Raw genomic sequence first — 14,454 nt, 5'->3', positions numbered from 1 at the left:
TTCTTTTCTCTTCAGGAACCCCTATGATGCGGATGTTATTTCTCTTCATGTTTTCACAAAGCTCTCTTAGAGTTTCCTCAGACTTTTTGAGTCTCTTTTCTTTTTGCTGCTCTTGCTTCCATGCCTTAGTTTATCTTGTCCTCTTACTCGCTGATTCGATCCTCAGCTTCATCCATCCTGCTTTTAATTCCGTCCATTGTGTTCTTCATTTCTGATATTGTATTTGTCATTTCTGACTGATTCGTTTTTATTATTTCAATGTCCATTTTTATACTTGCTATTTCTTTATTTGGGTGTTCATTATGTCTATCTATTGTTGTTCTAATATCTTTGAGCATCCTAACAATCCTTATTTTAAACTCTTTTCCAGTAATTTAGTTATATCTGACTCATTCAAGTCCTTTTCTGGGGATTTATCTTGATTCATTGGGGTTGCATTTTTTTACCTTCTCATTCTGTTTGTGTATAAGAAGGTTGTGGCTACTGGAGTCCAATGGGTGTGGCCTCTGTGATCCCTAGGTGTGGTCTGTCTGCAGGCCGTCCAACCCCTCTGCCTCTGCCTTGCGCATTTGGGTATGGGCGTTGCCAGCACTGGCCTGCTGTGGCAGTCACTGCGGTTTCCACCTCTCCTCAATGGGAGGTGCGTGTTCACATGCCTGGTCTACAAGCCTTGGCTGGCCTCAGCCTTTGCCGCGCCCCCACGGGTGGGGCTGTGCACAGCGCTGGGGCCACAAGCCTCTGCACCTATGCTCAGTTGCGGGTCTCTACTTGTTACCCAGCTTTCACCTTGCTCCAGTGGGTGTAGCCGTGCTTGCGTGCTGGCTGCACGCCCTGGCTCTGCGTGCTGGGCTGGGCTGCGTGCCTGAGCTGAGCAGTGGGTCTCTGCAGTTTGCCGGCTTTTGCCTTTCCCCTGTGGATGGGATTGCAGGCAGGACCGCTCTTGCTCATCTGACCGGCAGCTGGGTTGGACCACTTTCGTGGGCCCCTTCCGCCCTTGCCCGGGGAGACTGAGCTCACACCAGGCCTCTGTTGTTGCCAGCCTCACTCCTGCCCCCACCTACTGGACCACGCTTCTGTGTCGGCTGCTGCCCGCCCTCCGGCAAGCCCTCAGCAGTGTGGGTGGTGGCGTTGTAGCTCAGACCGTAGTACTCGATACTATATTCCTGATGGCTCCTTCCTTCTAAGCGACTCAGCTCTGAGTGCCTCTGGAGAGCTTGTTTGGCTGGTGTCCTGCTTCCCTTTTGCTGGTTCCAGTGGAAATATTTACTTCAGATTTGGGGGTGACTTAGCCCAGGGGTTAGGGTGGCTGTCCCTCAAAGTTTTTCTACCTGTGCCTCTTAGATTACACTCTCTTCCTGCTACTCCAGTCCTCTCAACTCTCCCAGTCTCCCAGAGTCCCGGGTTAGTGGTTGTGAGAGAGGTTTTTTGTGAGGTCCCTTTAAGAAGAATCCTGGGTCTGGGAAATCTGTCTCTTTCTCACAAAGAGTATCCTGACTTGTTTCGCAGCTAAGCACTGTCCATACGCCTCTTCTAGGGTCTGGGGCTGCAGGCTGGGGCTTTGTTCTTGGGGCCCAGGACCCACCCCTCTCCGCTAAACTTGCTTCTCGCCATGTGAGTCCGTCCGGGCTGCCGTTTGCTCCCAGGAGCTGGGCAGCCCTCTCCGCATTTCCTTTCTTCCTACCAGTCTCAGTGTGGCTTCAGTGTTCCTTGGTTAAAGAGTCCTCTTAGTTTAGTCCAAAGTTGGTTTTTCCAGATAATGTTTCTTAATATTAAGTTGTAATCCACTTTGGTTCTGGGAGATGGAAGTTGGTACATCTGCCTACTCCATTGCCATCTTGCCGCCCCCAAGTCATGGCATTTATAACACAGATTATCAGGTTGCAGTTGATTGTATATGCTTAAATAAATTATTTTTCAGTATAATAGGTGGTAATAGGAAGCAGGGCAATTGTGTTAGACCAGGAAGATTATGCCAGAGGGGTTTGTGCCTTAAATTCAGTGATTGAACTATAAATTTAAGCTTCCAGAGAGATAGAAAAATTCCAAAGGGAAACCAGAGCTTTTAAGTCCTCACTAACTTTTTTTTTTTTTGTATTTTTCTGAAGCTGGAAACGGGGAGAGACAGTCAGACAGACTCCCGCATGCGCCCGACCGGGATCCACCCAGCACGCCCACCAGGGGGCGACGCTCTGCCCACCAGGGGGCGATGCTCTGCCCCTCTGGGGCGTCGCTCTGCTGTGACCAGAGCCACTCTAGCACCTGGGGCAGTGGCCAAGGAGCCATCCCCAACGCCTGGGCCATCTTTGCTCCAATGGAGCCTTGGCTGCAGGAGGGGAAGAGAGAGACAGAGAGGAAGGAGGGGGCGGGGGTGGAGAAGCAAATGGGTGCTTCTCCTATGTGCCCTGGCCGGGAATTGAACCCGGGTCCCCCGCATACCAGGCCGACGCTCTACCGCTGAGCCAACCGGCCAGGGCCCTCACTAACTTTTTGATGGTATCACTACCTTTACTTTCTTGCTCTGTGGTTATGCTACAGCCTTTACAATGTGCTGTGATATCATGAGAGGAGGCTACAGTAGCAGAACTTTGCCTTAAAGTGGTGATGTTGTCAGCACTAAGATAACTTTATATGTGACATTCTAAACTTTGGGGTACATGCAGTCTTATAAATGGAAAATTATCAACATTTCAAAGAAATGTTTTGATTTTGTAGGACTTAGAAATAATAAGTGAGTGCTCACTTTGTGTTTAGTTCCATACAGGTCTTTTAGGTAAAGTATGATATGAAATAATTATAAATAAGGCATTTTATAGAATCATTAACCCAAATTGAGAAATTTTGCCTTATTTTCCTAGGTCTGTTTTGGCAGATGCCAAAGAATCTGATGTGGTTCAAAAGTGAGAAAAATTGTATAAGGCAAACTGGATATTTCAATCATTATTTGTCCTAGACTACTAGCAGCTGATTAACTTGCTTTTCATTACTATACTGAGGGGCTAAAAGCTGTACCTCTGTATTTGTGCCTAATTATTTTATAGCGAAATCCTCTCAGTTACCCTGAATGAAAGCTGATCAGGGTTCTTACAGTGCTGATGTTTGCCAACACGATGTACTTTTTCTATATTAAGTTCATAAGAACCTGTATTACTGTCCCTGTGGATTTGTACAATTAGATATTTATTGCCATAGCTATTTTTAGTTATCTGTATTCGACTTTTCATTCTTTTTCCAGTTTCAGATTCTTGGATTCTATTTGAGGTAGAGGTTGTAGGAAGTCCTTTGAAAATAGGAATGCCTTTTTTTTTTCAAGTTTGCCACTATGTGCATTCCTGATTTCTCTTCAGTAAAACTTACTAGTCCTATTTTCTGCTTGATATAATACATAGTAATTCGTTAACACTGTAAAGCTGGTATTGCCAGCTGCTCAGCTGGACTAATTGCTATTGTTTCATTGTCCTCACTTAGCCTGGTTGTACAGTATAGTCTCTGGAAGGAATATCAGAAAGCCAGAGCTCTTATGTAGTTGGGGGAGAAAGATGCTGGATAGTATGGTGAGAAAATGACAGGGTACTAACAACTTGGGAACTAGCACCCTTTTATCTCCTTTTATTAAAAAAAAAAAAAGATTTTAGTTTGTTAAGGAGATTATATATATTTTTGTTTGTTCAGCCATCTAATTACCACTCCCTGATTCAAGACTGAGAATTGAAAAATGTCATTTACAGCAGTGGTCCCCAACCCCCAGGCTGCAGACCGATACCGGTCCGCAGAGAAAGAATAAATAACTTACATTATTTCTGTTTTATTTATATTTAAGTCTGAACAATGTTTTATTTTTTAAAAATGACCAGATTCCCTCTGTTACATCCGTCTAAGACTCACTCTTGACGCTTGTCTCGGTCACGTGATACATTTATCCGTCCCACCCTAAAGGCTGGTCTGTGAAAATATTTTCTGACATTAAACCGGTCTGTGGCCCAAAAAAGGTTGGGGACCACTGGTTTACAGGATCAGAATTAGGAAACCTGAGGGAATTATCTAAAGCCACCATTTCTTAACTGCCTAGTTGTTAAGTGGTTTCCATATTCCTTGCTTTACCCGTTTTTGATCTGTGTTATACATCTAAATATATCCAATCACAAATACTAGCTTTTGAATATATGAAACACTTAAGTTCAGCATCTTCTTCTGTTTGTGGGTGAGAGAGAGGTTGATGGTGTATTTATACATGTCATCTGTAGCCGTCATGTGATACAACTGTCATGGCCCAGGTTTAATGCTTGAAAAGTTTTATTTGACTAGTTATTTTTGTTTCAGGTAAACTACAGATCTAATAGATAGCGACGTAGGGTCAGTTTATTTTTGTAAATTATTAACATTGCATTTCTTGTACTTAATATTGAAGCCATTATTTTTATTCTGGTAGGCTCATAGTTGGCAACCTGGAATAAAAAATCCATACCGTGGTGTTGTAGTGTGGCCTGTTCCTGAAAACATTGAAATCACTGTGACACTTTTTAAGGTAAGTTTCATTTTTGTAAGTTAAAGAATTTATTATATAATCATGGTTCTAAATGACAGAATATTTCAGTATTCATTGTACTATACATTTGGGTCCAACTTGGTACCTTAATGTGCACTATTTTTAGGGATATAGCAGTTTATTAACAGTGCAAGGGTATCAGGATATTTCATGGTCTATAAAATCAGAATAATTTGGTAGCTCTTCTGAATATGTTATAATTAAGATCATTTGGAATACTTCTTTTACTACTTCCTATGTTCTATCCATGAGAAACTTTAAATTGCTTTTCCTATGGAAAATTGAGATTTATGGAATTCTTAATCCTGAGCCTCATATTGTTAGCTTTGCTTGACTAATGACAAGATATGTTTTAAAATTAGCATTTGATCAATATTTTAGTGAAGTTAGTATTAGAAGATAAGTTTTAAATTGATGTTTGGTAAATATTTTATTGATATTAATAGTTTATAAATACTATAGCTTAAAAGCAAAATTCTAGTTGTAAATTCAAAGTCTAAATCCCAAAACAGGTGTGCATATACCTAACAGCCTGTTTTATATTCATGTTTTTTTCTTGAAAGTCTTTCATAGTTTTTGAAATATTATAATGTATTTTTCTCAGATATGGGGATTAAGCACTAGAATGTTTATTTTCCTAGCCTACTCCTTTCCTACTCCAACAAAAGTGGTGGGATCAACTATATCAGTTTTAGCCTCTTTGAATATTAGAAAGTGAATGCTTTATTTCTTCTTTCAGTCATTCCAATTGTATTGAAGTTATTTTTTCAGGATAGGAGGAAAGACATCTCATTAAGCATACGTAATTTAGTAACATAATATTTGTGCAAATCCAATAAATATTTCAGGACTTTAAATAGAGCAGTGTTATATGGCTTAGAATTAGAGTATGAAATCTCTGTAAAAGAGTTGCTTTTGATTTTGTGATCCATTATATTTATTAATTAATTTATTTAGAATCTATAGAGATCAATAGAACAAAACAATATGATGAATGTTAATGTACTAACCTATAAATGGATTACTACTTTTAAATGCTCTGTTTCATTTTTTTGTATTTTATAAAACATTCTTTCCTGACCATGTGGTGGTGCACTGGATAGATTGTTGGACTGGGATGCGAAGGACCCAGGTTTGAGACTCCGAGGTCGCCAGCTTGAGCGTGAGCTCATCTGGTGTGAGCAAATCACCAGCTTGGACCCAAAGTCGCTGGCTCGAGCAAGGGTTTACTCGGTCTGCTGAAGGCCCGCGGTCAAAGCACATATGAGAAAGCAATCAATGAACAACTAAGGTGTCGCAACGAAAAACTGATGATTGATGCTTCTCATCTCTCCTCGTTCCTGTCTGTCTGTCCCTCTCTCTGACTCTCGCTCTGTCTCTGTAAAAAACAACAAAAAACAACATTTTATGTGTATTTTATAGTTTTGATATTACTGTTATTGGCATTATAACAGTATTTGATTATGTTTGTAATATATATACCATACTTGGTTTGCCTAGGGAGAAATAAGGAGTGAGACAGTAGCTACTCATTTTTTTTTGTTTTTTTAAGGAAGACCAGAACCATCATATTGTCTTTCAGCCAACTGTCCTAAAAGCCTGTTATTAAAACCCTCTAATCCATATTTTTCCTACAGTAATCTTGAGACTTTTGGAGTATTTGATTTGATTCTCACAGCAACCCGAAGGTTCTGTGATTATTTCTGTTGTACTGTAAAGGCAACTGAGACAAGAAAAGAAGGTAACTTGCCAGTCCACAGTGATTTAGCCCTGTTCTTTATTCTACATCATACTGGTATTCTGTAATAAAATCGACTATGAATATAGATTACAACAACTAGATATCTTACATTTTTGAGAAAGACTTATAAGAATCTCTTGAGTGTTTTGATTTAGTCTGTTTATATTGATAAAACAAATTAATGGACATAATTATACAACTATTTTTTTTTTAACAGAAAGAGAGAGAGGGGGAGATAGATAGGGACAGACAGACAGGAACGGAGAGAGATGAGAAGCATCAATCATCAGTTTTTTGTTGCGACACCTTAGTTGTTCAATGATTGCTTTCTCATATGTACCTTGACCCTCGGCCTTCAGCAGACCGAGTAACCTTTTGCTCGAGCCATCGACCTTGGGTCCAAGCTGGTGAGCTTTGCTCAAACCAGATGAGCCTGCACTCAAGCTGGAGACCTTGGGGTCTCGAACCTGGGTCCTCTGCATCCCAGTCCGACGCTCTATCCACTGCGCCACCGCCTGGTCAGGCAACTTTTTTTTTTTTTAAAGTATGTTAGAGGAGATGGGGTTGAACAGAGCTGATTAATAGCGGACAACAATGTGTTTAGGGAAAGGATCTTCACTGAGTGATCCTGAATTGAAAGTGGCTGTTGAAATATGTTTCTTGGAGGATTAGGAGTTAAGTGTTGTTTTTAAGTACTGACGAGAATATTCAGCATATCTTTATCACTGAACTTTTATGACTTTGAGTGTTCTAGTCTATAGAAAAGAAAACAAAATCCAAACACCCTTTCCTCCCCAGTTTGCTGTATCACTTAATTTTGTACCCATTTAAAATATTTAAAGAATATTTTCAACCAACCTTTTTTATTTTCCTGACTCCCCCACCCCACCAGAATTATATTTGAAAAGTGGAAAGTAAAACAGGCAAAACAAAACAACTTTTCATTTTTTCATGATAATTTTTAGATCTTGTTTTTTGAACATCATTGAAATATTAAAGTGGTAAACTTTTTTAAATTTCCTCCCCCTTTTTACTGTACTTTAACCCTTTGAGTAGTACGAACGTTCATGTACGTCCTCATGCCTCCTGACCAGTTGTACGATCACACATGTATGTCTTTAAACTTTGAGCTGGAGGTACGTGAGAATTACATGATAACAAGACTTTTTATTTTTAAAAAAAAGCAAATGTATGTTCTTCTTGTTTCCATAAATTGGTTATCAAACATGATTTAAGTTAATAAAACTGTAATGAAACTAATTTCATTTTTTTTAAAAAAAGAAGTCACTCCCAGGGGTCAGCGAGCATGAAAAAAACTCACTACTTCAAAGGGTTAATAAAGTTGCACAGTTCACTTAATCTTGATTTGCAAATAGGAAAGACTACTTTAAACGCTTTTTGTCCGAAGTATAGTATTCACAGAGATGTGCTCATAGATCAGATGTATTTAAAGAAGTTATCGCCTGACCTGTGGTGGCACAGTGGATAAAGCATCGACCTGGAAATGCTGAGGTCACCGGTTCGAAACCCTGGGCTTGCCTGGTCAAAGCACATATGGGAGTTGATGCTTCCAGCTCTTCCCCCCTTCTCTCTACCTCTCTCCTCTCTAAAAATGAATAAATAAAAAATAAAAAAAATAAAAAAATAAAGAAGTTATCAATTTTCAGTTATTTTTCCGTGATTTAACTAGAAATCAATTTCTTCAGCCTTCATGCTTGTTTTTGAAATTTGTATTAGATTGAAAATGGCTGTTTCTAGTAAATTAATACAAAAGCCTTTAAGATTTTGAGAAGAAATAAGACGCTTTAAGTCATTTTCAATTTTTCTCTTTATTGCAGTGGTTAGAAAGAACCTAGAATAGCAATTTTCAACCTTTTTTCATCTCATGGCACACACAAACTAATGACTAAAATTCTGCGGCACACCAAAAAAACATTTTTTGCCAACCCGATTAAAAAAAATACCTATTTTTTTTTTATTTTTTCACATCAAATGACCATTGTCATGTTGGTTGTTATCATTTTTTTATTTGACAAGGGAAAAGAGATCAGGACCACTAACTAAATAGTTAGGTGTTGCACCTTTTAAAAATTCTTATAGCATACCAGTTGAAAATTGCTGCTCTAGAGGGTAGAGAGTAGAATACAAAGAAGACTTAATTGATTTAAGCTGAAAGCAGTCTTCATTATAATATTTTTGTCTAGTAAATAATATAGTTATTTGTGTAGATATGCCATTTGAAGTGTCTTTAAAATGAACATTACTGTTGCTTTTTTACACATTTTTACTGACTTTGCCCTATCAGATGTGTCTCTTGGTCCCATTGAAATTATTCCTTTAGGGCTAATAACATCATTGCGTTTAAAAATAATGTTTCATCTACCTGATGAAACAAGCATGGACACATGAAACAGACTGACAGCTCTCCGAGGGGAGAGGAGTGAGGGGACTGGATTAAAGAAGGTGAAGGGATTAGCCAACAAACATATATACCTAACACATAGACATGGACAACAGTGTGATGATGGCCAGAGGGAAAGAAGTGTGGGGCCAAGGTGGAGGTGGGCAAAGTGGGGGGAGAGTGGGGGTTCAAAGAGACTTTGCTTGGGGCTGAGGGTGCATGATGTGGTGTGCAGGTGGTGTTTTATTGAGTTGTACACTTGAAACCTGTATGGGTTTATGAACCAATGTCATCCCAATAAATTCAATTAATTAAAAAAATAAAATATAAAAATGTTTTATCTGCTTTGAGAATTTAAGTGTAATATGTAAGGCACTGTTTAAGCTTTGTTAATTTATAAGCTATATATTTATTAATTCATTCATTAAATATTCTTAAGAGTCTATCATGTGTCCGGTACTTTTCCAGGTCCTGGGGATGTGATAGTAAAACTGAACCAACAGTGTAGCTAAATGTAAGGCAGACCCAGAACCATAAAATCGTTTTAATACTTATTAGTTGTTCAGTGTGGGATAGTACATCTTTTAGGTCTCAGTTTTGTGTTCTGTTAAATGGAAATTAAAACTATTTCATAACTTTCTGTGATGATTAAAGCAGCACAATAACTGGGGCAGAATGAGTGCTTGGTAAGTATTTTGTGTTGGTATTATTGTTATCATTATTAATTGCGCTAGTTGTACTGCAGCAGTGCTGCATTCCTCAACAAAATGAGGGGGGGAGTAGGCAGGAAGGGTGGTAAGCTGTCTCTTTCCTCAGCATTGTGTCACATTTTATTACTTGGTCTTGTAAAGTAGGACTGTTTATTCCCAGAATTCCTCATGGAAAAGCTTCTTTAAGCTTTATTTATAGTATTCTTTCTCCATAAATCTATGGGGAGGGCCAGGCTGGGGAAACAAGGATCAAGCAGAGTTCTCTACCTTTCTTTTCATTTTACCTTTTCCTACCACCCCCTGCCCATCACCACCAAAGAAACTCCTTTTTGGCAGTTTTTTATCCTATTTATGTGAATTTACTCATAAAAGTAGTTGCCTTAATACAACTTAGAATCAGTCACCACTGTGCTATTGCAGTAAATAAAAAAGGTAAACATATAAAGAAGTATAAGAAGTTTTAAATTTATCCCATACAATGTAGGTGTCATTGAAGAAATCTGAGCTGGTACTAACATGATCAGAACTGTGGTTTGGGAGAATTAATTTTTGTACAAGATTGATTGGAGGGCAGAGAGACTGAGAACGCTCTGTCACTTTTATGTAGGTAGAAAGTGGTAAGGCTGTGCAATGCTGGGAAGTGATGCACATCTTTATAAGTAAAATAGGGAATTTCTCAATATAAAATAATACTTTAAATTTAGAGAAATTATGGAAATTTTTTAAGACTAGGCTATTCTGCTTCTCCCTTTGAAAAAGTTACTAAAGCCAAAAACAAGGCTACCTGTATTTTATTGGTAGATTAAAGAATTGTATTTCAACTATAATTTTGCTTTTATTACAGGATCCTCATGCAGAGGAATTTGAAGATAAAGAGTGGACATTTGTCATCGAAAATGTAAGCTAATGGCAAATTCTGTCACGTTTTACATTGAGAAATGTTGCCTTATAAAATTTAAAAATGACTTTTAGCTTTTACCATTTTTTTCCCTGTATTTTTCTGAAGCCGGAAACGGGGAGAGACAGTCAGACAGACTCCCGCATGCGCCCGACAGGGATCCACCCGGCTTGCCCACCAGGGGGCGACGCTCTGCCCCTCCGGGGCGTCGCTCTGTTGCGACCAGAGCCACTGTAGTGCCTGGGGCAGAGGCCGAGGAGCCATCCCCAGCGCCTGGGCCATCCTTGCTCCAGTGGAGCCTTGGCTGTGGGAGGGGAAGAGAGAGACAGAGAGGAAGAAGAGGGGGAGGGGTGGAGAAGCAGATGGGCGCTTCTCCTATGTGCCCTGGCCGGGAATCGAACCCGGGACTTCTGCACGCCAGGCCGATGCTCTACCACTGAGCCAACCGGCCAGGGCAGCTTTTACCATTTTTAAATGAAACAATAGCCAATAGCAGAATTTGTTTTTATTTTTGTTTAAATTATAATAAAAGTAAAAATACTCTTTACTACTGAATTATATATATATTGGGGGGCTTGAGGGAAAGACCATGTCTTATTCATTTGATTATCTGTTGAGCATATAGCATGGTGCTTCTCCCAGAGCAAATTCTCATTTAAGCATTTGTTGAATAAAATCATGAGTGACCTTTGAAATCTTTTAAAAATAAAATTTTAACTTTTAGTGTGGGTTGACAGACTCTAGATTGGTGCTTTAATAATCATCTTTGCCCCTGGCTCACTGGCTCAGTGGATAGAGTGTTGGCCTGGCAGGTGATGTCCCAGGTTTGAACACCGGTCAGAGCACACATGAGAAATGACCATATGTTTCTCTTCTCCTTCTCCCTTTACTCTCTCTTCCTCTCTCACAGCTAGTGGCTCTATTGGTTCAAGTGTCAGTCCCTGGGCCCGAGGACAGCTCAGTCTCAGACAGACATGCAGAAGTCTGTCTCTCTATCTCCTCTCCTGTCACCTGAAAAAAAAAATCTTTAATTTACATATTCTAGAGTTTCAATTGACAGGCAGGGCAGTATAGTAGGTGTTCAATAAATGTTTTTGAGTGGGGATTAAGGAAGATAGGCAATGATAATGTAATAAATTAAGAGTGTGGGTGCTGGAGTCAGACCTGATTTCGAGCCCAATCTCTTTTACTTACAAACTCTGATCATGGTCAGTTTCTTTTTTTTTTTTTTAATTGGGGTGACATTGATGAATAAAGTTAATATAGGCTTAATATGTACAGTGTGTCATCTGTATATTGTATTGTGTGTTCACTACCCCGAGCATGGTCAGTTTCTTAACTTCTCAGCCATAAATGTGTTTGTTATAAGGATTAAATAATTTTAATGAATATTAGTTTTTATAGTTGTCATTATTGTTGTTTTCATGATCATTATTATAGTTCTAAAATATATATATTTATAACATGCTTTGCAGCGTATTCTTTCTTCCCATGTTGGCATATTGTGTGGCTTTGTTTTATATCTCAGTGATAAAAGGGTTCTTACACTTTTTCAGCAGTAACTGGACCATTTTTAGTTCAAAGGGTTTGGAAAGCTTGGAAGGGAGATCAGTTCCAAACACAGCAGGTGGAGGTCTGATGGCTGGATATCAAGCCAATATCATGTTAAAGGTTCACACATGTTAACAACACTCTGGCTTTCCTGTAGTAACAGATTTGAATGTGATACTTGGAGTAGCCACTGAAGTTTTAAAAATGAACCAGCATAGTTTTCTTGAAATTAGTTAAAGCTTCAAAAGCTAGCTTTCATTCTCACAAGGAGCTTCTCCCAATGGATGTGCTTTCAGCTTTCAGTGCTCATGGCTCTGTTATACATCTTTAAGTCTGTTAACTTGATGTATTAAAGTATTGGCAAATAAAATTTGGGTTGTAATTAGTGGTAAAAATATGTAAACATTAATTTTATATTAGTTTAGAAAGGTGTTCTTACTACACAATTACTCTTTTTTGTGTGTGACAGAGACAGACAGATAGAGAGAGAGAGGGACAGATAGGGACAGACAGACAGGAAGGGAGAGAGATGAGAAGCATCAATTCTTTGTTGTGGAAGCTTAGTTGTTCAGTGATTGCTTTCCCATACATGCCTTAAGGGGGCCACAGCAGACTAAGGGACTCCTTACTCAAGCCAGTGACCTTGGGTTCAAACTGGTGAGCTGTGCTCAAAGCAGATGAGCCTGCGCTCAAGCCGGTGACCTTGGAGTTTTGAACCTGGGTCTTCTACATCCCAGTCCGGCACTCTATCCACTGTGCCACCGCCTGGTCAGGCTACATAATTACTCTTAGGATAGAAGAACACCAGTTCCAGATTTCTGAAAATAGGTTATGAACTAACGTACAAAGGTGAAAGCAAAAAAACAAAATAAAAGTTAAATGATATAGATTATATTTTAATACAAAAGATTCTCAAATCTGTGGGATTTTAGGAAAAATTCTTTCATGAAATACTATGCTATATATTTTATAAAGGTATTTTATAGGTCACTAGAGAAATATTAAAATTTAAAATGAAACAGATTTTAAATGGAGATAAAGGGGTATATTATGAATTATGCCTTTTCTTTTTGAGGTATATGGTTAAAAAGTATGTTTGATATTCTTTTAATGAAAAATATATTTAGGCTCAGAAGCTTATTTTGCTCATTTGCATATTTCTTACATGATTGAAGTTGCTAAAAATGTGACTGTGTGATAAGGGAATGGCCATAGGAGGAAAATGGAAAATAAAATACATTAGCATTCCTTCTTTACAAATGTTTATTACTAAATTAGGTTTATAAAAATCCAATAAATATGTATGGCTTTTCACTGTCATTTATACTGTTTATAAAACCAACATTTTACATCCTGACCAGTGGTGGCTCAGTGAATAGAGTGTTGGCCTGGTGTATGGACGTCCCAGGTTCAATTCCCAGTCAGGGCACACAAGAGAAGTGACCATCTGCCTCTCCCCCCCTCCCCTTTTTCTCCCACTTCCTCTCCTGCAGCCAGTGGCTCGATGTGTTCATGTGTTCGAGCATTGGCCCTAGAGCTGAGAATAGCTTGGTTAGTTGAAGCCTGTCAGCTTCAGGTGCTAAAAATAGCTTGGTATTCGCATATCAGCCCTAGACAGGGGTTGCCTGGTGGATCTCAGTCAGGGCGCATGCAGGAGCCTGTGTCACTATCTCCCCTCCTCTCACTTGGAAAAGAAAAACAAAAACAAAACAGCATTTTAATTGAATTATTACTACAGTTAAATTTTACTATGTCAGCCAATGATTTTGAGGACATTGTTGTGAGTTATATAATGGATAAAACACTGGACTTGTGAAATTCTCAGCCATCATTATGCTTCTTAATAGCTGAAAGATTGGCTACCTCCTGTCTTCTGGCTCACACCCTTATTTGGAAAAAAAAAATACATTTTTCTCTTTCCCATATCATAGTCTAGAGAAAACATGGACTTTTGATTGGTTAGAATTGAGTATAAATCTTGATTTTTGTATCTTCCAAGCTGGTGACCTTAAGTAGATTATTTTCTAGGACTCAGTTTCTTCATCTATAAAATGAAGGTTTTCTGCTAACTGATCTTGGGGTTTTCTAGGTTTGTGACTTTGTTTTAGTCAATAGAATATTTTTATATACTTTTTGAAAATTACTTTTTTGTAGATCAAATTTTTGATTTTCAAGTTCATGAAGAATGAAATATTTAAAATATATTTTAGCATTTTAGAATAAATTGACATAGAGTGCTGCCTGGTTTCTGATGAAGTCACTGGTTCTTAACTGAGTGACATGGATTTGCCCCAGAGCAGTTTAATTTGGGCTGTAGTTTTGTTTTTTTAAATACAGTAGAGAGTTTTCATTTAAATTTAATGTTGTAAATATTGAAGTGTATAATTAAAACCAATAAAATATGGATTTGAGTATTTAAAAAGTAGTATCTCCCTAATTTATATCTTTTTTTTAATAAATCCCTATCACTACATGTATTTTCTGTAGACTCTTAAATCTAGAATGGGAGTACTGTTACGAGTTTCTTATTCTGAACTCTTTAGCACAACAGTTCTTTCCCTCCTACTTCTTTTTATAATAGTTATTTCCTATGCCAGTTTTAGAAAGAGA

The 14,454-nt window shown here is 38.5% G+C and overlaps 1 protein-coding gene across 7 annotated transcripts in view; it reads left to right on the top strand.

The window, feature by feature from the left end:
- The window catches only part of EHBP1 (EH domain binding protein 1), a 571,353-nt gene that overhangs the window by 254,451 nt on the left and 302,448 nt on the right, over nucleotides 1–14,454 (top strand). For all 7 annotated transcript variants that reach the window (XM_066378173.1, XM_066378175.1, XM_066378171.1 and 4 more), the window contains 2 exons: nucleotides 4,427–4,522; nucleotides 10,240–10,293. In XM_066378173.1, coding sequence (XP_066234270.1) covers nucleotides 4,427–4,522; nucleotides 10,240–10,293 — 150 coding nt within the window. The remainder of the gene's footprint in view (nucleotides 1–4,426; nucleotides 4,523–10,239; nucleotides 10,294–14,454) is intronic.

Source organism: Saccopteryx leptura, chromosome 3 (genome assembly GCF_036850995.1).
Source record: "Saccopteryx leptura isolate mSacLep1 chromosome 3, mSacLep1_pri_phased_curated, whole genome shotgun sequence".
Lineage (NCBI taxonomy): Eukaryota > Metazoa > Chordata > Mammalia > Chiroptera > Emballonuridae > Saccopteryx > Saccopteryx leptura.
This window is presented reverse-complemented; position numbering and strand designations above follow the sequence as displayed.